At 43.3% G+C, this 26392-nt stretch overlaps 1 protein-coding gene across 2 annotated transcripts in view; it reads right to left on the bottom strand.

Moving 5' to 3' along the window:
- Window positions 1-236: 236 nt before the first annotated feature.
- Window positions 237-26392, bottom strand: part of HERC3 (HECT and RLD domain containing E3 ubiquitin protein ligase 3) — a 42330-nt gene continuing 16174 nt past the window's right edge. The window contains exons 3-24 of one of the 2 annotated variants that reach the window (XM_054383121.1): window positions 25316-25392; window positions 24487-24708; window positions 22897-22988; window positions 21816-21946; window positions 21020-21180; window positions 20437-20513; window positions 20053-20177; window positions 19441-19500; window positions 16572-16683; window positions 15687-15876; window positions 13423-13586; window positions 12709-12822; window positions 11413-11436; window positions 11238-11327; window positions 9366-9536; window positions 8608-8751; window positions 7131-7297; window positions 5944-6010; window positions 4132-4214; window positions 1750-1933; window positions 905-1007; window positions 237-445 (exon numbers count right to left, since the gene is read on the bottom strand). In XM_054383121.1, coding sequence (XP_054239096.1) covers window positions 237-445; window positions 905-1007; window positions 1750-1933; window positions 4132-4214; window positions 5944-6010; window positions 7131-7297; window positions 8608-8751; window positions 9366-9536; window positions 11238-11327; window positions 11413-11436; window positions 12709-12822; window positions 13423-13586; window positions 15687-15876; window positions 16572-16683; window positions 19441-19500; window positions 20053-20177; window positions 20437-20513; window positions 21020-21180; window positions 21816-21946; window positions 22897-22988; window positions 24487-24708; window positions 25316-25392 — 2767 coding nt within the window. The remainder of the gene's footprint in view (window positions 446-904; window positions 1008-1749; window positions 1934-4131; window positions 4215-5943; window positions 6011-7130; window positions 7298-8607; window positions 8752-9365; window positions 9537-11237; window positions 11328-11412; window positions 11437-12708; window positions 12823-13422; window positions 13587-15686; window positions 15877-16571; window positions 16684-19440; window positions 19501-20052; window positions 20178-20436; window positions 20514-21019; window positions 21181-21815; window positions 21947-22896; window positions 22989-24486; window positions 24709-25315; window positions 25393-26392) is intronic. The other variant, XM_054383122.1, reaches the window with a different exon arrangement.

Here is a 26392-nt window from a genome sequence, read left to right as displayed (position 1 = left end):
CATTAGATGAGAATACTGAAAGCCACAGCCTCTTTCTGTGGAAGGCCGCACAAAACACTGGCAGCATCTGGCTGAAACTGCATCATCTCAATCTATTATTATTGTAATTCATTACATTCACCCCCCACCCCCCAAAAAAAAAAAAAAAACCAGCTCTGAATCATTCCCTTACAAAAATAAAGCCAAGCCCAACATTTTCTTCATCCGTACCCAAGTGTTTGTGCCTCTCACACCTGTCAGGCTAAACTAAAGCCCTCGTAGTGATCAATGGCTTGCACCAGCCGGGCACTGAGGATCTCCTTGCTGCTGTACTTGGGCAGGTCCAGGAGGTTGTAGCAGGTGTGTGCCACAGGCAGGTACTGCTCACCACTAGCCGTGGACTGGATGACAATGCGCAGACTGGACATGCCATAGATGGGAATGCGGTCACTGCCTGTCAGGAACACTAGGGAGAAGCAGAGGAGAGGTTGGACAGCGAGGGCAGATGACCTCACACTGCAGGCTGCACCTCGAGGCAAATGCCATCCCCACCCACATGGCAGGACTCTTGTCTGGAGGGGCCTACACGCATGGCGGCACTCAGAGGAGGTGCAGAGAACCTTAGCAGTGGACAGAGGGAACTGACCACCTGGCAGCGCAAACAGAGGGATGCTGCACTCTCCTCTGACACTGCATGGGATTCTGTACTGCAGCTACCACTCAGTGATTTCAAACACAACACAGACAAGAGGGAGAAAACAGAAAACCAGATTATCTGTCTACCAGCTACCTCAGGGTAACTCAGCCATTGATTCTGGATCATTTTCTAGCATTTAGTGCACCATGCCATAACCCTGCAGCTCTACAGATACTCCCACCTGAGGCTTCGCAGTCAGGAGACACTGCACAACACTAAGATACTTACAGAGAAATTTCTTCTTCTTTTCCAAGGGAAATGCATGAAAGGTTTCCCAAAACATTCTCACAGTCGGGTGTGTGGCAGTGTAGTCTCCCTTATAGACAGCACTCTGTTACAAACCAAAGAGTGACATCACTACACCTGGCACCAGAAAGCAAACACTCAGCACACCACAGGCAATGATCAGTTGTTACATCCCAACAAGAGATCAGGTCTAACAGTTACAGAATGGAGCACAGGACAGGCTGCAGGCAGTTACATGACTCAAAAACCCAGCAAAAGGTTCTCCTAGCTATGTGTGGAAGGCAAGCATTAACCTTCCAGTTGTCCAGCTAATTAAACACACCATGAGGAATCCTGGAGTACCTGTTCATACACTGGACTCAGGAACAGGGCCGTGTGCTCTGCATTGCAAAGCCACTTTCACTGCCGAGGACAGAGCACATGCCTTGCTCATCTATACATCTCTAGAAGAGGAGGTCCAGACTCCCCTTTGAACCCTTGGCTGTGTACATCTTGCCCTTGTGCAGTAAACTGACCTCAGTCTCTCTTCTCCTCACTCCTAGGTTTCATCCCACAAAGATAACATATGGAGCTCCTTCTCACCTGTCTTTTTTCATCCTGATTATCCTCCCTGAACTGTATGGTTAGCAAGAGAGCCCAATAAGAACCTTTGCATGTGAACGATGGCAAGGGGTTCAAGGAGCAGTAAAAAAGAAAAAATTGGACAAGTCACTGATACTTTTTGTATCCTATCTCATATCCCAGGCTAGTGTCCACTTCATACAACTGTGCAGTGCAAAAAAACACTTGCAAAAAACAGGAACAACATGACAAGAGAGAAGCTTTACCTCCTCCAGTTCCTCCCAGTTGTAGTTACTGTTTCCAACTATCATGGCCCTGAGCTCTGTGGGCTGGAAGAGTTCCAGGACTTTCCCACCACACACTTTCAGGAAGCCAGTGGAAAAGGCTGTATACCACTCATGGATGGAGAGGTTGAAGATGTAATGTACATAGGCTTCAACAAATTCTTTCCTAGTGCAGTGAGAGAGACAGCAGGCAAAGGAAAGCAGTTTGAATTACATGGCTAAGCAGCAGCATTACTACATTCTTTTCTTTCTGTCTATAATGCATTTGGCAGACACCTCCAACAGGTTTGGCCCACTGCCCACCTCACAGTAATCATAATCATAGGAACATAGACAACATATTAGGCAGCAAGTACCACCATGCACTTCCTTATTCCCCAGCACTAGCAGCATGAGAGGTCCCCGTAACATCCCAGGCTCTATTCCACAAGTAAACCCACCCAGCAGCCTTGCATCCAGTCACCCAAGGCCAGGAGGGAGCCAAAGTACCACCAAGTGCCTCCCAACAGAACCCATGGCCTGCACACAGATTGGATTAAGCAAATATCAATGGCAGCCCATGACATGAAACTACTCTGTGGGTGGAGGTATTCATGCCACACATTCCAGAACAGCTCACAATTGCACCTAGAGGATAAGCAGACCAGAGAACACCATGAAAACTGTTATCTCCATCTGTAGCTGAGAACACAACTGAAAAGTATTTTAGGCTTGTGATGGACGAATTCTCAATGTATATGCCATATAAAAGCAGCAAGGGATGAGTGAGAAACTAAACAAAAAGAAGGAAGCAGACAGACAAATACTCCATCTTTTTATAAGTTACACAGCAAAAAGGGAGGGAGTATGCTGTTTTCCCATGCATTTCTTTTATTACCACTTGCCTGAGAGTCACCTGACCATTAGGGAAAATACTCAAACACATTCTGTGCTTTCCTCAGTTCCCAGTGACCTTACCTCAAGCACACAAAGCACCATTCAAACACATACAGAGGAAACTACTCAGACCAGGAAGGCAGCAAACTGGTCCCTGGCCTCTAAATGTAAGGGTGAAGAAAGTCATTAGGCACCAAAAAGTATATGAATTGACAGCCATGTCTAGACTTGGATTTAGAGGTTAGCTTGAATTCAAAATTCTGGTGAGGTTGAAGCAATTGCATTTTGGAAGGTGCTGGCTTCAAGGACCTACACATCTAGCTTTTCTGCTTAGGGATTTTCTTCTCTGGTTGCCTATCCTGACTTAATATACATTTGAAGGAGCTATCCCAGGTACTCCTCTCCAACATTTGCAAAGCTAAAATCTTTTCCCTTCCCTGAGGTACATAGTAGAAAAAGGGCTGGTTTACATTTCATAGTAATTACCAAGTCTAGAAACCTAAAGGATACAACCATGAACCATTTTCATCCTTACTTCACTATTGCAAGTGTAGATTAGGCTCTCCTCCCTTTACATGAAGCCCATCCTATCTTGCAGGGTGACAGACCTATACTGCTACACCTCCACATGGATTTGGCACAGAGGCAGCAATTGAGCAGTAAAACTCCACAATTTTAGGCAGTATTAAAGTAAGAGAGTAGGCAATACAGTAATATCAGACAAAGCGTCTGTTACAGCAATGCCCTTAGAGACAATCAGAACTCTGAAATTATGACATTAATAGGAAAAGGCTTTATCTCCAGGCTGGCTAACAATCCTAGCACAAGCCCTTACCCATGCTGCTGACTACACAGTGCATCACACTGTTTTGCCAGTAAAGATCCTGACCAGTGCTTCAAGTAATACAGGCATTTGCAAAAATCCAATTACAGGATGGTAAGAGGACAATAGCTTAGTTGCCTTACAAAAATAAAAAAAGGAGTGGAAAGAGGGAAGGGTAGTTGTGGTAGTAATAACTTAGGTGTCCAAACAGAAACAGATTCTGTGTACAGCAGGGTCTTATGGCTCCAATCAGGACTGGTGGTCCACTATTAGGAATACTTTAGGACAGTGTTTCTGGCTGCACAAGTACAATGACAGCTCAGTTTGTTTGCCAGTGTTCTTAGCCACGTACACTTTCTGATGGGCTGAAAAGTCATTATCTTTCAAGGGCCAAAACTATGTTGCAATCTTTAATTACCAGGAAAAAAAAAAAACAAAAACCAAAAAACACCAAGGGACTAGATGAATGCCTTTTTTAAAGAAGATGTCCACCCATAGGTGTGGGGGACCTGCCTTCAATCCCAACTGCCACCAGCACCCAGTAACATCTGCACAACTGGTCCTAGCACATTGGCAGTGACTTCTAATTCTCTCCCACGCTTCAGCTCAAATTTTCTGTGGCATGACACCTGACCACCACAAGCATGAGTGCATTCCCCACTTACCTATTGTCCTTCTGTACCAAAATTTTATCTCCATCTTCAATGAGGTTCCTCTGCTCTGTCACACCATAGCTTTCCCTGCAGATCTACACAAAACCAGAAAACTAATTTTACCAAAAGTGCTCCTTAGATCACATGCCTACACCAAGACAGAGTTCTCTTTCACAGTTGATGATTGGCATGGGAAGGGTGAATCAGAGAAAAATATGTATGCTGAACATTTTTCCCTCTGCTCCAAATGTCCTGCATGCTTCACCACCTTCCATCACTCACAACTGCTGCAGGACTACTATGAAGTCTCAACACAAACTTAAAGAAACACAGAATGAGGTAAATTTCATGTGGAAAAAACCCCAAGACGCAGATAACAAACCCGGCATTTAACTAGGCCCACATGCTCTGGTAACAAAAATGATTTCTCTTTTGTAACACAAGCTCCATAGTTTAATTCCTCTGCACACACTGCAAGATGGAATGACCACAGACAGCTTCCTGCATTGGCCTGGCCCAGGACAGCACCAATACAAACATGGAGTCTGTACGTACAGAACTCACCACGTGGACAAAAATACAAAGGGGTCCATCTTCAAGTTGCTATATGCAAAAAAAGCTGACATCTTGACATGCCAGATTATTTATTAATTTTAGGGAATATCAGTTATTTCCTACTAAGTGTCAGCAGACAAATCTATGTCTTCATTTATTAAGCAGATTATAGTGCAATAAAGAGAAGGTAAACCTGTCCTTTACCATGAAAAAAGCACTTAGAAAAGTAACATTTGCATTACATCAAAGGAATTATTTTTTCCACACAGTCTGCATGACTATCGTTATAGCTTCTTTACCTCATCCCCAGCTGCAGCTCTGGCCTGCATGACAAACAGTCAGACCCAGGTCTGACCAAATCCAGAGGTAAGTTGGATCTAACAGACTTTCTCTGCTTCCTCCTTTACAAAACAAAGAAATGGACAACACACTCCTAGTTCACCAAGGATTTCCTTCATAGTCTCTAGTAGTTTCCTCTCTACTGGGCAGACCCAGACAGACAGTGAAGGACACACGTCAAGACTGAGCTGAACCCATCACTTGGACCTGATAGAGCACCAGGAATTTAAAGCAAAGACACCAAAGCACAGAAGCCCTTACCCTTACCAAGTCAGAGGAAAACACAGACAGGACATCCTTACTCTCCAAGCTCTGCAGGAGTTCTGAATGCTTGCACATGTCAAGGGACACTGGATACTCCAACATACACTAGAGCAGAACTCCTAATTTGGGGGAATCTCCTCTGTATTATAGAAACTATTGCACCTAGGTTATTAGCTAGGAAAAACAAATAAATTCTTGTACTACTTCCTGTGGTAGCACAGGAAAGCATTCCTCAGCACATCTCCAAGTAATAGCCTCCAGCATGTTGTGTCTAAGACAGTCTGATCAAGTACACTCACTATAAACTTTTAGGACTAAAATTATGACTATTATAACAGCAGCAACAAAAACTAAGTTGTGTTATGATTTCAAGGATACAGCTAGTGACAGCAAACCCCAGCTTCCATTTCCAAGGTGGATTTAGGAATCCACTCAGTCTCCAGTGCAGGAAGTTGGTCATTGGCATTTAAGTCGTGGCACAGCAACAAGGCTATTTTGACAACTGCTCAGCTTAATCTACTGACTAGCTCAGTTTTCATGACCACACACTAAAGGAGCTGACAGCAAATAATTTTAACTTTGAGTACAGGCACCGTTCAGAGTAAATCACAATACACTTGATTAAGTACCCTAACAATCAGAATTGTTATGGTAGAGTTTTCTTACTGTAAAATTCAAGCAGAATGTCTCTTCCACATCTTCCCCAGGATAATCTAAAAGTTGCTGAAGACTCCTACATAACAGGTAGGAAAAAACCCACAAATTCAAAAAGTCATACATCAGAGGACATTCAGCAAAAGTACTCTGCACCACACATCTTGATAACTGGACAGCAAGAATCTGAGTCACGCAAATTTCTCTTTACTGGTAAGAAATACACCTCACAAAGAGATGCTTTGTTAAAAGCAGCTTAAACACCAATTCACACAAATTGTCACTGTAAGAAATGCCTACCTAGTACACAAATCCCACCTAGTGATTCTAGCCTTAGAAGACACCTACATGTTTGGTTTTTAGGGACTGCTAGGTATTTATGCCATCACTACACAAAGGCCTAAGGGAACAGAGTAAGAGGGTTACAGCGTATACATTATATATGTATTCCTTCCACATAGGAAATATTATTCTCATGTCCCTTAAAATCTTGCTCTTGCCTTCCTGGTATTTTGCCTCAATACTGATAAATGCAGCTGACACTTTCTGTGGATAAACCAGACAGCAACTCAAAAGGAAAATAAACACAGCAGCAGTCAAAGAGTGGGATCTGAAGCTTTCATTATCAGAGGGAAGCAAAAATCTCACACAATTAGGCAAAACACATTCAATACATCATATAGAAAAAGTCATACCACAACTCCATTCAACTTCCTTCTTTCTGGCACAGGAGCAGGTCAGAGTTACACTGATTCAGAAATGGGACAGTTCACATCCTATGCAGGGTTTCCATCCTGACCTATGTCATGAGACATGCAGTGGACCTCCTTGCTGATCCAAGCCTGGTTTGAGGGGGAAGGCTCAAGCTAGGATCTAGGAGGATGCATGCACCCACACAGTGGAGGGACAAGCCCTCACCCTGTTTTCCAAGGAGTGAGGCAAGTGTTGACACACAGTTTCTGGGGGTTGGGAAGGTGGCTACACAGTTTAGAGCCCAAGTAGATGGATTTCATAGCCTCATAGAGAAGACTTACATAAAACTGACCTTATGTACTTTCCTAGGATCACAGCTCCCCTAGTTAATCAGTCACTCAAAATGATCATGACAAGTTTTATTCCTCAGCTTCTACCAACCTGACATTTTTGTTTCTCAGCTGGATGGTCTCCCATTCCAGAAAGTCTGCACATGTTTTTCATACCTTCCTTCTGTAGGTGACAGCTCCTTCAAATCCTCTAGGCAGGGCTTCACATTCAAGAGTTTTTTGTACAGAGCCAATGGAAAGTGAAGGTCTACCACTGTGAAGTTGTATATTGCAAGACCACATATGATGCCAATCAGGTGAAACCAGTTGTGTTCTACAAAACACTGCAAAACCACACAAATCCAGATGAGAGGCAGTCACTGATGCAACGCACAGTACCCCTTCCCCTGTGCACTAAGAAGACAGCTCAGGCTTCTCCAACTGAGACAAAAAAAAAAAAAAAAAAAAAAAAAAAAAAAAGAGATCTCATCAGGTCCCAGGTAGCAGCAAATTCCTTGCTGGAACATGGCACAGAAATAAAGACTCAAAACATTTTGTAACCCATGATCAGCTGTGGAAACAGCAACTGCTGCTCCCTACTCGCTTCCTATTTCCTTTCTACATACCTTTGTGTGTAGAGATTACCAAAGCTTGGATGTTTTGTGTCTATGTACTGCAAGAAAATGTAAAGGATTCTCTCCCTATCACCCATTCTACTTTCTATTACAATCTTATGCATAACCATACTGCCACACAGGCACACACAACAACATAGGTGCTGGCATACTGGCCTTCATTCCTTCACATATTTACTCCCACAGCGGTTATGTCAGTTCCCCTATATTTGTTAAATGTTGTAAATATGGGAATCATTTCCAGTGCTAACACTGTCATTATTTCTGGGGACACAAGATATTTTTATAGCATTACCATGAAGAGTAACTACTCTGTAATACTGTTTACAAGTGAGAGAAGGTACCATGTCATTTTATTCCTTGTAGAATGTCATTAATAAATGAAAAAAACAACCCCACCAGGACAGCTACACCTTAGTGCAAAACTGACAACATCATTGGCCATCTTGCTACCTAGGAAGGTGATGGACCAAAGGGACAGGAGTCACCACAGCTGGCACAATTCTGACAGGTCCAGATCTTGCACTCCTTACTCTCCCAAACCCAACCAAGTTTCACTACAAACCTCATCTCTTTCCATTTGAGACCTTCCTCACATAAAGCATTACCCACTTTAGGCCCTGAAGGGGACAGTGATGTGTGACTATGTGACTGTGCTTCCCTTCCTGTTCAGCTAATTACAGCTCAGTATGCTACTGCCATTAGGACCTAAACCTCCATAAACAGCATGAGATTATCACATTCCTGATAACAATCCTGTTAACTGCCATCTGATACTTTAAAAAAGTTTTATTAAGGCATAAGAACAAAGGAGGCAACTCTGTAACAGGCACAGCCATCACTGTTGCACTCAAGTTAATGGACCTATGCTAATTCATGCTGACTAAAAATAGAGCTCCACTGTCTCATGAGTGGAAAAAGATGAAGACCAAATCTTTCCCACAGTTTGCCTCTAACATTCTTGTCTTTCAAAAGTAACAGATCACTTCAACTTACACATACAGGGGGCAAGGGCTTACCGTGTCTGAAAACCACAACAGGTTTGACTCTGGGTAGTAAGTGAACATGCCATAGATGGGGTTGAGAAGTTCTTTTAACAACAGGAGGAAAAATTCTTTGGTCACTCCTCCAGCATCAACAGCTTCCTCACCATCAAAGATGACCTGTGGAAAAAGCAGATCAGTAAGTGGGATGCAGAGCTGAGACAGAGTAAACCAGGCATCTGTCTAAGTGGGAACCACACACAGCAATTTCTTTTAGCATCACCAGACCCCCTGCAACACATGAGCATATTTGTGTTCCACTCACAGGCAGGCAAAGGAAGCAGGGGGTGGCAAATCAGGTATTTTGAAAACATACAACTCCTCATGTAAATTATAAATAACCACCTGTCCTTCCAAATACCCAAGCAGCAACACGACAGCAGCTGACAAATTTTGCAGCAACTCTCAGAGACAAACTATGTCCTATTTTAAGAGGCCTGCTCCTGCAGAAAAGCAAAACAGACTGCATATTACAGAAATGGTCCCTGCCCTGTCCCTTATCCAGTAGGCACATCTGCAAGAGATTAAAACTGGCTGCTTGCCTTCCTGTGAACTGTTCACTGACAAAACACTCCAGGATCAGAGAAGAGAAAGACCCTCAGACTGACCAGATCCCCGTGTGCTACACCTATGAAGAAGCCACTGTGCACTGGTGAAGTAGTAATGTGAACAGCTGAAAGCCTGTAGAAACGTTGACTGGATCAGAGAGCACTAAAGGCATGGGGAAAACTTACTTTGAGAGGCTTTTTCAAATCAATGTCTGAATGGATGCTCAACTCCCTCAAAGCATCACCAACTAAGTTACTCCTTCGAACATGAAGTACCAGGAAGGGGCTTCTGGCCAGCAGAGGCTCCAGGGTGAGAAGCATAAAGACGTTCTGCAAATTGGCACCATTTATTGCAACCTGCAAATAAGACAGGAGTGAAAAACCAGCCACTGCTCAGCTCCTTTCTTCCTATAGGAGGAAGCCAGTTAAAACCTACAAGCCTGATAATCTTTTTTCCTTTAGCTTGGTTTCCCCAGGATAGCAGGATTACATGTTCACTGTGTACAAGTGTGTGTGCCTGCATGTCTACCTGTCACGTGTCCCCGCTCCCATTTCCCACACGGACACCCTTTGAGTCCACTCCGTGATTCATCCAATCCAAGCAACAGAAAGATCTAGTTCCTGAACATTTTTTACCATGACACTGGTGGATGGGAGAAAGAGGCTTTTATTCATGCTCATACTGAGTCAAGACACTCAGCATGAACGCAGTCTGGAAAGTCAGAGTCCACAAGGGAAAGCAGGTTACTATCATGACAAGTAAGGAGTCAGCTGACAACTGCTCCTGACAAGGCACCAGGGAACCCATCACACACAATTCCAAGCTTGCACCTACAGGGGTATTCTGGAGTCACGCAGGGCAAGAAGTCCAGTCAAAGCTTTGATCACAAACGTTATATTCATCTGGAATAGCATATTTGTTCTGCCTATCATAAACAGCAAATTCATGTTTGCAAACAGTTTGAAAGTCAGTTAAACCTGAGGCAGACACCCACTGGAAAGCAGGCTTCCTCCATTCCAGCACTCTCAGAAATACCAGTTTCTCTGGCCCCTACGTGGTTGTCTTCGTAAAGATCCTGTGTCTCAGGGTAACTAACTCTTTACCAGCCTGCTGTCCTGACAGCAGTGCACTGCTCACAAATTGGACAATGGAAAATACACGGAAGGTGACAAAAAAGCAGGAGGATGCAACTCCAGCTTCTGAGGGAAGGCCAAGCCTCCTGTGCCTTGCTGTGGACTGTGTTCGAGTGGACATAAAAAAAAGCTACAAGATGGATATTACATGGAACTAGCACCATGGCCATGAATAACTGTGGTGACTGTTTTCCATCCTGAAGGAACTTGATAACCAAAGACCTCAGCAAAACCATTGCACAGAGGATGGCACTAGTCCCACACCCCAGCCACACTGGGTGAAGGATCAGTACCCAATACTTTGTCCCTACCAGGGGCCACCTACATGAGAAATGCCTGGCACTGGGAGGTTTGCACTGGTGCAGGGGTCATTTGTCCTTGACACAGCCCAGCTGTGAGCTGGCTTGGCTGCTACCTACAGACAAAGGGTGCTGGGTCTGAACCCAGTGTGAACACACTCCTGGAGAGCTTTGGCTCTACACCCCTCACTGCAATTGGGAAGGTCGTTTGCTCATTGCAAACAGGAACAGCGTCAGGAGCTGGTTCAGAGCCCCCACTTCCAACAGCCAGTCCTCCTGCACCAGGCAACAACCTGGAAACAGTGCCCACTGTGCTCATTCACACTCCAGCCCTACAGCTCCTCTCACCTTATCCTTGGACTGTCCTAAGTACAGGAGCACTCCTTCCCCATACAGCCTAAATACCCACCACGTGCACATCTGGCAGTTCTGATGTCACCAAACCTTTTGAAGTGAAAGGCATCAGGTACTGCCTTTGCAACATCCATGGCAAAGAGCTTCTCCACCTGCTCTGCTCTCCCATACATGGAAAGAAAACACTGCAGAGACTACTGCCCTTGCTTGAGGGCAGCAATGTCAAAGGCAGACAGAAGAAGTAGGGCAGGAAAAGAGACAGGAGGATTACCTGCATTTGTAGTTCAGCATCTGTCTGTAACATTTTGGTCTTAGCCTGAGCATCGAAGATGAAAGGATAAGAACAGAGTGTCACAGCATCCTGCAAGAAAGGCAGGCGGGTTGTTTCCTATCTACAGCTTCCAAAGCACTTCTTTAAATAAGACTCATGAAAAAAATCTCCTTACCTGCATGATAGATGGTCTTACTTTCTGTGAGGGAAGGGAAAAGAAAAAAAAAAAAAAGAGAATCTTTTACCATGGATTCTGTCTCCTGCATCTTTTTCTGACAGACAAGTTCAAAGGTGACCCAATCAAAGTTCTTCTCCTCTGGGAGCAACAATCTAGTTTTTTTCCCCTCTGCCACGCAAAGCATGAGACCTTCCTTCTCAAAACAATGCACAAATCCTATTCAAAACTTGACATCAAAGGTCACCGGGAACACTAACCAGCATAAAAGTTTGTGTTAGCCTACCATAGGTAAAACTGAGGAAGAAGAAGAAAACTAGCCCCAAGACAGAGACTGTGCAAAAGAGGAGACACCATAAAGCCACAATATGACTATAAAACCACTCCTGCAAATTACCCCTTTCATTAGCCATATCAATTTGTGCTTAGCTGGTTTTAAATACAACTGCCACAGAAATCTGAGACAGTAGTTTGTTGTTCTGTTCACTAAAAATAATCACAGTCCACCACTACTGAAATGATAGAAAGCAAGGGACAGCAGGGGACACAGCACACAATATTTAGGAAATCCATGAAAACACACACAAATTCTGGCTACAATGAGGGTTTACTCTTGCAACATTCCATGGAGGATGTTTTTTGGTATATTCTTACACTTGGAATTCCTTTCTTTGCTATAATTACATAATCTGACTGGTTTCCTATACAGCATATTCCAGCCCTCAGTTTAGTTACTTCCATTATTACAAATGGGAAAGTGAGGCATAAAAGAGGTGAAGGGTCTTACCCAAGATCACCCAGCAGGTTACTGGAAGAGCCAGGAATAGAACCCACATCTCTTGAGGCTTGGTTCAGTCCCCTAGCCAGAACGCCACACTGCCTCCTTTTACAGAGCAACATTTTAAGATCACTGGCTACATTATTCACAATACCTGCCTAAACAGCAGAAGTAAAGGGTAAAAATTATAATTTTAGAATACAAGTTTTGGCTCCTCAGGTCTCGATTACATTAAGGATCCAGTGACTGAATAAAACCCCTTGTGCAAGGGCTGAATTAAATTCACATGAATAGTCAAAGATTGTTGCAAGTGTTCATTAAATATTGCGAGCCCCAGCTCTTCTGACAGCCTTATTTTAAGCCAACTTTGTCAATCACCAAGTGCCCAAAACTGAGTTGTACCATACAGGTATTCCTACACTGGATACATTACACTCTCATTAAGGATGTTAAAATTACAGATCTACAGAGACACAAACATGGATAGCTAGTTCATGACTATACATAAAACCTCTTACCATTCCAGCTTGCTGTAAGAACCACATGAGATAATCCTCCTGAATATCCACCAAGCTAGAAATCTCAGGGATATAAAACTTATCATATTCTACATGTTTAACCTTCTGATTTACCTAGAAAAGAAAACACCTTTTTAGAATATGGACATACTGAGCATTTTCCTTAGAACAGGCAGGTTGCTTTTCAAAACATCAGTTACCGAAGCTTGCAACAATAGGACACAATCTGTCTTACAAAAGGATGGGTCTCTTATATTAGGAATCAAAATCAATCTCTGGGTTATTCAGTTGCCTCTCCTCCTCACCCAGACTACCAAGCACCAACACAGTGGGAACAGAAAGCAGAGACTCCCCATTGAGTGCAAGTGGGTTTGACTAGATGACCTTTGGAAGTCACTTCCAACCCAAAACGTTCTAGGATTCCATGATTAAGGGACACATATTTGTGATACCACTGCTCATACAGTCTGGTGCCTCAGCAGCAACATTCTTGACAGTATTTTTTCCCCTAGTGTTTGAAACAAGACGACATCGTCATGTACCTTGAATTCAGAAAAAAAAAATAAAACACCAACACAACATTTACATCTTCCCCATGTGGTGTGCTGGTGGACAGTGACAAGTCACAAGCCAGAGCCATGACCACTCTGCCCCACTCAGTTACTCCCTGTCTGAATCATTGTGAGCCAACAGGAATCCAGGTTTTTCTCTTACCTTGTGCAGTTTTTCCAAAAGTCTGAGAGCAGCTGTAATGTAGCTGCTGAACAAGACTGGGATCAACAGTGTCTTTCTTCCACTGAGGAGGTACACCACTGCACCTTTATAGAGGTTCACTAGCCTGAGAAAATATCTTGGGCACACTTGAGACCACCAGTTGTCTGCAAAGCAGAGGAACAACAACGTAAATCCTGAATGAAATAAAGGGTTACAGCTGAAAATTGGGAAGCACAGCCAAAGACCAAATCACAAAAGGTCCCTGTTTCGCTAACTGTAGCAACAGGAGACTGAGCAGTCAGCTAGGTATCAGACACTGAAAAGCTCTTCCCTTTACACTCTGATACAACCACCCCAGGCATTACCTAACCCCACTCCCTCATCAGTGCGAGAACCTGAATTCAAAGTTTTCCAGTCTTCAAGGTACTGTTTCAAGTATCTTGTGACCAAGACACTCACCTGGCAAGCAAACCATTGTCTTACATGAGTGATTAAGAAAGCAGTTGCCTCAGCACTTTTCTGTAGTACCACATACTTTTCCAGCAGGTGTCAGAACATGTCTCCTGGCACACCTGCACTGCAGATCTGAACTCACCCACTTTAGAGCAGCTCATTTCTTTCTGGTCAAGGATAGATAATCATTTTCTCTCCTCTGAAGGTACCCTAACTATTGGCTTCTTTGCCAACCAACCCCCACCCCTGCAGAGCAGAAGTAGAATCCTGGGAAATGATCATAACAAGCATTAGAAGCAAACAAAGTATCCTCCAATGGCAGCACAGTAACAGATTCTAGTAGCAAAAGCATGAGAATCCTTTACATTTCCATATGCTAGCTATCACAGTGGACTACTATGAGTAGAGAAGAGACCTTGTTCAAAAGCTTCTTTGAGAGAGGATAAGGGAAAGGGGACAGGAAAATTACTTCACCTCAAAATAAACCTCACTGGAGGTTCGAATGCATTACAAAGCATTTGACACAAAAATAACAGATTTGGTACAAGACAATCCTAAGAAAGAGTAAGATAAGAAGAAAAATTACATCTTAGCAAGCATAAGTAACAATCACCATCCAGCACCTGTTCTGCTTAGCTTAAAATGAGCTCACAGGAAATGATATTGGCAGGAATTAAAACATTCAGCAGTGGGAGAAGAGCTGGATGTACAGCGTGGTCTCAGATGAGCCAACAGGCTTCTCTGCACCCAGAACAGGACCAAGTAACTCTATATTGTATTTTTCTATGTACCTCGTACAGAAAGGATATTCTAATGTAGATATAACTGATTGAATTTAAGACAGTAAGGTCATTTCCTCTTCTTGATATATAAAAACCTATGTTCACAAAGGCAAGCAAACTTATTTGGACCTGACTCTCTAAATGTAGGTAAACTGGATAAAGTACAGTAGATTACCTTCCCTAATAACTGTTCTTGAAAATTATCTTTTTGTGTTCTATATTATCATAACAAACTTCCATCTCTCACCTGAATGGCACGTTCTTCATTTCCTCACAGTTCATGTGAGGGAGGGATTCCTTAAGTCCTTTTGGTTTACAACTGCTTTTTAGAGGCAACTACTTCATAACAAGACCATATGACAAATAAGAGCCAGTTAGCAATTCACCTGTTGTAACAGAATAGAAAAACTAAAGGTCTAGGGATGTCCTCCTCTCCCTCTACTCTGCCCTGGTGAAACCAGACCTGAAACACTGTGTCCAGTTTGGGACTCCCCTGTTCAAAAGAGACAGGGACCTGCTAGAGAGAATCCAATGAGGAGCCACAAGGATGATTAGGGGACTTAAGCATCTCCCCTATAGAGAGCCCTGGGGCTGTTTAGTCTTGAGAAGACTGAGAGGGGATCTGATCAACGTCTATATATATGGGGGGGGTGGGGGTGTCAAGTCAAGGGGGCCAGGCTCTTTTCAGGGGTGCACACTAATAAGACAAGGAACAACAGATACAAACTTGAACAGAGGAGATTTCACCACAACATGAGAAGAAACTTCTTTACAGTGAGGGCGACAGAGCACTGGAACAGGCTGCCCAGGGGGGTTGCAGAGTCTCCTCTGGACACAGTCAAAACCCGTCTGGAATGCATTCCTGTGTGGACTACCCTCAGTGATCCTGCTTGGGCAGAGGGGTTGGACCCAATGGTCTTCCAAAGTCCCTTCCAACCTCTAATGTACTGTGATACATGACTGAAAAACCCAAATGCAACACTTTGTGCTCCAGCTGGACAACAGGCATCTGAAATGTTAGCTTCTTACCAAGAACTTTGCTGGGGTTGGTATCTAGACGCAGGATAGCCATTGCAAGAGGAAGTGTTAGGGTGATGTAATACTTGGAATCCTGAAAGGGTGGGAATTCAGGGAGAATCAGATAGATCCTCATTGCCTCCACATCTGGTGGTGAGCTGGACAGCTGTGGAATCAAAAAACTTTCAAAGCTCTTCAGTATCTAGAAGGAAAGAAGACAAAAGAAGACAGCTTATCGTGGGTGATAGAGCTCCTCCAGTGTAGATGATGTGTAAGAACTGATGAACTGCACCACACTCACATTGTGCAGACTTAACAGCTTTTTGCTGATGATCTCTTAAAAACACTCCATCAGAGATGACTACACTCCAATTTCTCCAAAATGCATGAACTTCTGGACAGATCCTTCCAGGGCTGACTAAAGGTTAAGTAACCTCTCCCATTGAGGGCAAACTCTTGTTTAAAGTTAAAGGCAAAGTCAAGGCAAAGCTGTAACAATTACAGCTACAAAATGGCATGAGGAACATACCCACTCGTGAGAGAAACCTCAGTCAGAATAAATTATACAACCATAAAGCACTCAACTCCTGACAGGCAATACATGAGTACATAGCCACTATTTACAAGTATAACATACATGGAAATAATTTCAGCAGCCACTTGAAGTATTACACACCATGAGGTAAAACTTTAAAAACAAGCCTGAGACACACATTCTGAGAAGGTAACAATCAACCCAGGTCAATAGAGATGTATCCATTGATCCATTATGGGAACGATCTGGCCTGCAGATTTGCAATATAACCATTCCCAATACAGCTCCTGGTACTTGCATGATACAGAAGAATAAAGTCTGCATTTCCCCTCTGAATACCCAAAACCCCAGAAGTGCAATACCTGGTCTAGGAGAATGGAGTGCTGAGAGTTCATCAGCTTCTCAAACAGCACTCTGGTGGAGTTCAGATCAATCCCTGGAATCTTTGGACTGGTTTTAAAATGTTCATCGATTCTTTAAAAAAATCCCAGACAGACAGGCATAAGTTTCAGAAAGAGACACCACTACCTGTGCATTGGCATGGCCTGAGGGCAAGCACCAGGGAAATGACCTCTAGGGAATTAATCAGTCCGGAAACAAAGAAGTTGGAATTTTCTTGCTAAAGACAACATGGACAGCTTTCCCTTCAGAACTCCTCTAGGCTTCAGCTAGGGTTGGGATTCTTGCAGAGAAACACTTGGTCAGTCTCTGATTTCCCCAGGATGCCTTCACTGACTGAAGAGCCTACCTAGACAATATGTGCCTATCATATGTATCAGGATCCTCTGCACTCTTCATACACACTACTTTTTATAGCAAAATCTGTTTCCTACAGCAAAACAGTGACCACAAACAAAAGTCAGCACAGCTGAGAATGTCTTTGGGCTTCACAGGGTCTTCAGCTGTAACAAATATGCACCATCCTTTCTGCTGTGCTTGAAAGGTTTTCTTTTACTTCAGGCTACCTGTGTAAGAGGGACAATGAAGAGTATTGTCATCTGAAGGTTTTAGCAGTCTGATAGCCCAATCCTCTATTGTCTCAAAACAGATCAGGACCCATGGCCCTCAATGAGTCTATTCTCTCAAACAAGGTGTGACAATACCTAGTCTTGAATACAGGGCGGTGGCCTTAATACCTCTGGGTGAGAACTGCCCTTAGGCCAGGTGGCTCGAAAATGAAGAGATTATTTCCCCCAAGGCACGATTTCCTTCTTTAAATCCACCACCACCACCACCAGATGCACACCTCTCTCTGTGACTTGGAGACACCACCCGCAGGGTCCACGTGTTGCATCTGCTACAGAAGACCCTGCTGGAACACACACCCAGCACCAAGAACTCAGACTATGCCCGTGAGACCTCGCTGAAACCAAGGGTGGTGATATCTCTCTCTTCTTGACAGTCTCTGTTTCTCTCTCTCTTCCTTTTACCCCTCTCCTTTTTCTTCCCATTTTCCCCCTGCTCCAGTCCATTACCAGGAATTTTCACTGGCAAACTCAACTCCAACGTTGGGCATCAGTTCAATTTTTTCATTCCAGGGGAATTTTTGGAATCTTAGCACAACCTCTCCCACTACTGCCCAGGGTCAGCTCAGGATGCAGGGTCATGACAAGCAGCCACACCCAGCAACACCAAATGTCTAGTCCACATCTGGAACATGATCAGCAAAGGCTCTCAGCACCATTGCCAGCAGTAAAGCTGCATATAAAACTTTCCAGCTAGTACAAAAAGTCGTTGCTACAATTCCACTGACCTCAAGGATTTCCCAAATCTGTGACTACTCATCGAAAGCTGTGCTGTATCACACACTCTGAAGGAAAAGATAGTTATTAAAGATCAGATGCAACTGTCACTTGGCTGGTGTGACTAACAACATGAGAAGCTAAGCATAGCCTGCTATAGTAGAATGACTATTTCCCTAACAACAGTGGCACCAAGCTGGAAATGCATTCTCAGTCATACTGTGGCACACAGTTCTTGAGGCTGTGGCCTGCAGAAGTATTACTGGAGTCTGCCCAGTCACATAGCCATGGAAAAGCTGCTTTTCCATCTAACTCTGTACACCACAATGCTGCACTGCAAACAGGCCCGTATGGCATTAGAACACTGGAGGGGTATACTAGGGTATTTCTATCTAATCCACCCCAACATAAGGCTTCCCAGTTAAAGGTACATGGTTAAATGCAGACCCACTTTACTGGATGGCAGCATCAACTTTTATTATTCATTTGGTCAAAGATTTTTTTGTAAAATTACCTTTCACATTTCTTCCTGCAAATTTAACTTTTACCCTCACATCCTCCACTAAGTGGAAGTCAAACTCCATTCATTTCCACAATCATAGGAGATGTGAAACTATTTACACTGACTCAACACCTTCGATACACCACCAAGCATTTTAAACCAACATGACAACTCTCTGGGATGGAGTAACACTACCTTGTCTCACCACTAGGGAAAAAAACCCACACTGGACAAGCAGAAAAATGCAAGAACAATGAGTAAATTGTCTCCTTGTTCAAGCTGCCCTTGGAAAATATTACTCAGATTACTCAGAGTAGCTAAGCTTCTCTTCACCTAGTTACAGGTCATTTAGTCATCACACTATCAGAAAAAAATTCACCTCCTCTTGATCTTATGCTATTACCTTCCCAACATTTACAGATATAACCAACCCAATCCTACACAACCCACGGCCTTTGACTCAGCTACATATATTACAGCCTTGTCACCACCTAATTGTCAATTACACACATCTCAAACACCTGGTTTTTAAGCAGGAACACTGAACTTTCCTCACCTGAAGTCAGCTAAAAGGAATGTGCTTCCATGCTGCCCCAAATGTATTTTTCAAGAGCAGCCTGTGTTGAAGTGTACCTCCATACAGATCAGAGCCCACCAGCTCGCTCAGCTGGGTGAGAGACTATTCATACACCTGACATCATTCCTTTACCTTTATGTCAGATTCCTAGCCCTCTCCATTTCATATGCATAAGCAACAGTTGTGACAACTCCAAGGAATCTGTGCCACTTGCAGTACGCTCATCACACACTTGCTTAGACCGTTTGCCTTCCTTACCCAGCTCTGACCACCCACCTCTTTAGTGGACACTCTCTGCCCCCGTCTCCTCACTGATCAGAAAAATCACATCCCACTGCAGCAGTGAGTGAAGTAAAGGGATTCCAGTCTGCCTCAAGGGAAAGCCACACTTCTGTAAGTTTGCCACTTACTTCTTCTCCAAGAAGCTTCCATTCCAGCAGGCAGCTGAAGACAGTATCTGAACAACATTGCTGTTTGCAGCAGGAAGACAAAAGAGAAAAGAGACATGGTTAGTTACAAACAGATGTCCCAGCAAACCTCTTCAAGTCCCATCCTTCTTTCTATGGGAAACAATGCCAGGATCACCCCTCCCAAGGCACAGAGGGTAAACAGTTCATTCAGGATCATTTAATGACCCTCACTTATAGGAGGACTGCCAGCAGTGCCTACCACCTATGCCCTCCCTCTATCCTTGGCAGACACACAGGGGAAAGAATTGAATGGCTCTGTTCACAAGTTCTGGCTGCTTCTCATGAACTCTAAGTACAGAGTGAAGGACTAAAATCCATTTCCCACCCATCATTTGCAATATTGTGTGATAGCCTGATATCCCTCTGGTATTGCTCAGAAGTTCTACCCTGGTAGCCTTGTGACTGGCAACTGTCCTCCCCTTGGAAACAACCAAGAACCACACTTGAAAAAGCTGCTGAATTTCAAGTGAAAGCATGGCACCGAAGCCCAAAAAAATTATTGTTGAAATAACATTTTCCAAAAAAAGCCTCGTCTAGTGCCACAATACCTACTTGACAGAATTAGAACTGTTCCTTTCTAAAAGCTTCTGCCTCCAGACATCTATAGTTTCATCATTTATTGAACAGGTGTAACGTGTTTCATTTATGGTCCGGAAATCATCAGCAGGCAAGGAATTCTGTGAGAAGATACAGATTTCAGCAACGACAAGGCTAATAAAACAATTCCTTCTTATCCACAATCTCTGGGTTTGAAGTGTAAGTGATAGCTTCATTAATGTGGTTTCTGAACAGGTTTGGTTAGGAAGCTGTGGCATTGCTGAGAAGTCCTAAACAAAAGGCATGGAAAGCTCTGGAAGCTTATTACCAAAACCAAAAGATGGATTGTTAAGTCTGAGACAGGGGAGCATACCTGAAAAGCTACTTGATTTGTTTTACCTCATACTTGGAGCAAAGCACAAATGTTTGGTCTCCTCCAGAGAAGATATGTTTAACAACATGATATTTACAGTCATCTGTTGAAGAAAGACACAGTTGTATTAGAGGTTGATGAATGCAAGTTCCTACTCCCACATTTGCACTGCCAGTGTCAGGTTTTACACTACAAGGAGCACCTGGATCCCTTGAAGGTCAGGTTGAAGTCACTTGGAACTCAAGCACTGTAGCGCTTCCTTGAGAGATACACAGGGCCTGGCTGGAGGAAAAAGTTGTCATTTTTAAACTGTAATGGGAGTTTTAATGAGAAACCAAAGCCCTCAGAAATTAGTATTAGTACAATGTCATAAAGGCTCAGGATCACCAAATGCTGAGCTATGCCATGAAAAGAGAAAGGTAGAGGGCACACATCAGGAGAGAAAGCAAGAGGTCACCCAGTCATGTCTATAGTACTTTTAGGACAGGAGGATGGGTTACTTTTGCTATTTCAGAAGTTTTGCAGAACAATGTCAGGATGCCTTTAGACATCCATGGGTGAAATGAAATTTATGTCCATTTGCAACTCCTAATTGCATAAGGTACATACCAGGCTTCCCTGAGAGTTGCCCGTTGTGAGCTGCCCAGTGACCCTTGACAGGAGAGGGACACTTAACATTGCAAGTGTGCCCTGTTCCCAGCTGGCCTCTTGTTCCACAGCCAAATGCATAGATCATTCCTGAAGAAGGCACAAAGGCTAATGTGTGATGTCTGTAACAGAGATGGGTACAAAGTTGGAGCCTTGTTTAACAATTAAAAGAGGAGACAAAAGAAAAAGGCAAAAAAACCCCACAGACTGTATCTTATTTACAATAGATACGCTGTATCTAGCATAAAGCAGCATAATTTTATGCTCTAGCATCAATGCTCATTTTTTGCCACCTGGTGGCACCAGTTTATGTGATGGACCTCTGGAGTTCAGGAGCTCTTTAGGTGGACATGACTAAGAGCAGCTTGCACCAGCATAGGGCTGGCATCAGGCTCACAGACAGAATTAGCAGAGTTATTTGCTGCTCCTGTACCTGTCACAAGGCAACAACACAGCATCAGTGTTACCAACCCTCTTCAAAAAAGGCTGAAAACTTGCAGCCAAAGGTGTTGCTGCTCTGAACTTTGGCTGAAGTAAGATGATGAGGTATCTTTTACCAGGTTACAGCGCAGGGAACAACCTCAATTCCAAATAACCTCCTTTAGAGTGCCTTAACATTCTCCCAGGAAGTAAAATTTAAATTAACTTAATTTTAACACACAGGATGCAGAGGCAAGACTATTACCTACTATTTACAAAGCTCTGCATCAGCATTAACCTCCACCATAGAAAATTTCAGACTGCACAGAGGACTTACCTGCCACAAGCAATCTGGGATACTTCACTGCCCATTAGCTCAAGAACTCTTCGGGGGTTCACTTCATCATTCATGGAGTCATGTCCCAGTTGCCCACAGGAACCTGCACCGAACGTGAACACCCCTCCACTCTGTTAGCAAATCAAACAGCATATTCTCCATTTAGGGACCCATAACCCAGCAGTATCTGACTCCAGTTTCAATATGAGCCCAAGCTTTGGCAGAGGTCGCTGGGGATTTCCAAAGGTTTCAGAAAAGACACTCATGTACTGATAATGCAGCTTCCAAATAGCTACCTTGCCACTCAATAGAGACTAATAGAATTATCTTTAGGTATGTCTACATTATACAAGCTTCCTCCTCCATCACCAGATGAGTCTGAAATCCTAGCAGGTTTAAACATGGCTGAGTAGCACCCATATTACCACAGTACTTTACATCCATCTCTATCAGGTGCTGATCAAAAAGACTGTGACCTTTTCCTTTGAAAAGGAACTTCAACAGAACTGATCTTCTACAATCTTTCCCCACAGCAATCCCAAAGACAGCTGTTTCATTAATTTCACAGTGGGACATACCAAATCACAAAAAAAAAAAAGATGCAAAACCTAGGAAGGGGCAGAGGCAAGGCAAGAACCGAGCAGCAGCTTTCCAAATCCTAGCCATGTTCTTGGTCTCCTAAACTATACTTGAAAACAGCAGGTTTGGAGCTGGAAATCTCTTGGAAATACTGCAAGTGACTGATAACATTTTATTTAAACACACAGTCATTTTCACTGGCATTTCATTCTGATGCACAATATCGCTCTTTTTTTATCTTCCAACAAAATGCTATATTCATGCCTTTAGATGTATGCTTGTAAGGGTTTCTCCTTAAAAGCTAATTTCTTTGAGTGATTCACCTGAGTCTTACTGTTTATCATCATAGATTACTAACATCTTCAAATCTCAGAGTAGGCAATAAGACATACTTTCCATTTACTTTCTTTCTTTGTGGTTGGATGGAACACCGCTACCCAGGAAACTAATGTTAGACCATCAGGCAGGACAGCAGCCAGAGTTCTCAGGTTAGCATTTTTACCTTTGTCAGAACTGCTGTGTGTTCCTCTCCACAGCTGATGTACACAACCTTCTGAGATCGCAACAGCTTCACATGACAAGGGGATTCTCGGTCTGCATGGGAGACAAAGGAAATAAAGATGGTGTTTCACAAACACAAACCTACATGTCTGATAAAACTCCTGGCAGACTAATTTTCAGGTGTGGTCTACAGGCACAATGGAAGCTTTAATAATGTCCTGGAGTACTTCACTGCTGTTTCCCTTCTTCAATTCCAGCTCAAAGAAAACTGTTAAAGCACACAATAGTTGAGAATCCTCTATAAACTCAACATGCTCTTGCGGTTTGGTAAGTATGATGGGCACAGCCAAGCTACATCCACCTTCAGCCTCATGCTCCATTCCACTCTCTTCACCGATGACTGCAAACATTTGTTTCCAAAATCCTGCTTAGACATTTTCCGTAAGGAACAGTCCTGATACGTGGGAGACATTAGCACAACACACGACAAGCTAAATCCCAAGGTGTATTTAAATGCCTGGCCTCCCTTCTGTTGTCATCCTTTAAGAAGACGATCTTCCTACTTGCAGAGACTAATCACTGCCAATCATTAAATGATGCTCCTCTTCTCTCTGACATTCTAATCATCGAGGGTGGGTCTCCTGAAGATGAAAACTCTAAGCAAGGTTACAACTTTGACTGATGCAAAAATAAAAGCAGGAGCAGCAGGAACCCCAAAACACATTAAGAGGAGCAGTTGCTTATTTCATACCAACAAAACTCAGGCTCCAACCCATAGCAGTTGTCCTTTTTTCAAGACTCTCACCCAAGTATCTGACAGGTGCTTTTTTTCTGGGTAGAGAAAACAGCCACATTTTCATGGATTTATAAATTAGAGTGCATTTTCCATTACCTTTGTTCTCTATTTTAGCACTCTGATCTTTACTTTGACAGAAATGACACTTCTTATCTCTAGAGCATAACCGTTTTAGTAACACTGCTGCAGAATACTCACGTTTCTCGACTTTGTCACTCATGTTCACTAAATAAAACTCACTCTGTCTTACCATGATTCACTTACCATAAATACTGTGTACTTACTACAGGGCCACGTACTGGAGATAAGCAGAGTATGATCCCTGACCGACACAGCCCCGCACCCAGATATCTCTTATATGCTTATTTAAGATTAGCCCCATGTCAAAGCAAGCTTCTCCTACATTGTGTAGGTTTTGCTGGTATAGAAAGATTTTTTTCCCCTCACAGTTGCTAGTGTGGGGCTGGGTCTTAGATTTCTGCTGCAAACACTGAGCAAGTACTTACAGAGTCAAGACCTTTTCTGCTTCTCACCCTACTTCACAAGTGAGAAGACTGGGGGTGCACTCAAAGAGAGGATGCAGCTGAGACAGCTGACTCAACTGACCAAAGGCATATTCCATACCATATAACATCATGCTCAGCATACAAAGCTGCATAAAGAGTGACTGGACCTCCACCTTCTCCTTGAGTTGCTTGAGGGTTACATAAGCACTCAGTAAGAATAATCAAAGCAAAATGAGACACTAGGTCAAAAAGTCCATCCTTCTCTCATCTAGGAGCATTATTTTATTACCTCGTTCATCACTTAGTCCCAGTTGTCCTGAGCTGTTCTTCCCCCAGCCAAACACAGCTCCAGAAAGAGAGAGGGCAAAACTGTGGGCTCCACCTGCAGCAACCTGAGCCAAAGGGATCCCATCAAGAGACTTGACACGTTGCGGACTGGCTTGGGAGGGACATTCTTTTCCCAACCCCAGCTGACCATAGCTGTTCTGCCCCCAGGAGAAGAACTGACCATCTGAAACAAGGACAGAAACAAAACAACGAGAAAAAGCTAGTCACCAGAAAAGTCAAGTTGGACAAAACAAACAGCCAACCAGAGCTAGGTGCTTCACTTCCACCCAAGCCTCATGATGGCAAAAAAAAAAAAAAAAGGAAAAAACCACCAAGCAAGATGCTCTGTGTTTTTGTTTTAGCAGTCTGAAGGCACTGGCAAAACAAACAGAAATGCAACTAAGTGCAAAATACAACAGGCTGCTGTAACTTAAACAGCATAACAAACAACAGTCCATGTTGCATACATAAGAGTAACAGCTGAGGATAACATTAATACAAAAATTAATTACACATATTCTACTACATCAAGATGGAAAGCTGCTGAGTGCCCCTGCCACCATTCAATAGTGAGACAGTGGGTGGCCTGCGTGCAACCTTTTTTTCTTGACAGTATTGGCAAAGCTTTTCTTCAATATTCATGGTGTCTGATCCATTTTATAGCCTCCCATTTGACCTGAAAGCAGTTGGGATAGGGATGTCCTTGGTTTGTTATACAGAAATATGCAGTGTTGGACACTGTGCAAAATAACAGCACAAATCTTGGTAATAAATAATTAATGTTACAGTACCTGCTGCCAAAGCCAGGCAATGCCAATTTCCACAGGAAACCTGCAGTATTGTCTGTTGGTTCAGTTTCTTTATCAACCTAAAAACAACAACACTATTTTAGAATAAGTGACTGCAAATACACCTCGGTCAAAGTTATGGTTTCCATTCAGATATTTGTTCTACACATAACCTGTAGTGTTGAGACTGAGCAAAAGGATGGTACAGATCCTTCAGTAACAGATGCAAATCTGTGGAGACCTTGAGACCCTTCACTACTGACTCCAACTACACTTCCTGCTGTAACACTGAATCCAGCCTTCTGGAAATGATGAAAATAGCTGGTTCTTGGTGTGTCACTCACTACTGCTTTTTCACATTTTTCATGCTGTCAGGGGCCTAGCAGTCCCTACAAGTTACAGCATCAAAACGTCTTCAGTGTACAGTACAGAGAAGAGCATGCAAAAGGCTCAAGTTATTTCACAATAGTGTTATTTCTCCAATGGCACTATCACATCAACGTGGGAGCCTGGATCAGAGCCACCTGCAACTTAAGGAACATCTTTCACAGAGCCCTTCAGCTCAAAGGTTAATGTTTGGTGACTAAAACTCTTCCTTTAAATACTGATTCAGCAATGAAGCCACCCCAAACAGCTGTCACAAACTTCTACACTGAATCTACAGTGGCAGACCAAATAAGAGAGAGACTACAGCTGTTATTAATGTAACATCATAAAACACCAAGAAGAAACAACAAAGCAGCTATCTTTATTATAGTGATAAGCTGAGACCTATCATCCCTGAATTGCCTTGGACAGAGGAGCCTGGGTGTTTGCCAATGGCAGCACCTACATGTCCTTACACTTAGCCCTGTTAGTGCCCAGACACAGGTAAGATACATTAAACAAGTAAATGAAGAAAATTGAGCACTACCCTAAATTTCTGAGCAGCATTCACAACTCAGAACTGCAGCAGGCTGCTTTACTAGCCTTGCTGCTAACGGGCAACACTGCAAAAGAGTTTCAGAGCTGACCTGCCAGTTCATGCAGTCAGTGTTCTTTTTTTTTTCCCTCATTCTTGAGGTGTACCTCCAACCCCAG

The sequence above is a fragment of the Indicator indicator genome, chromosome 8 (assembly GCF_027791375.1).
Source record: "Indicator indicator isolate 239-I01 chromosome 8, UM_Iind_1.1, whole genome shotgun sequence".
NCBI classification, from domain to species: Eukaryota; Metazoa; Chordata; class Aves; order Piciformes; family Indicatoridae; genus Indicator; species Indicator indicator.
Note: the sequence above shows the minus strand (reverse complement) of the source record. Positions and strands in the feature narration are given on the sequence as shown.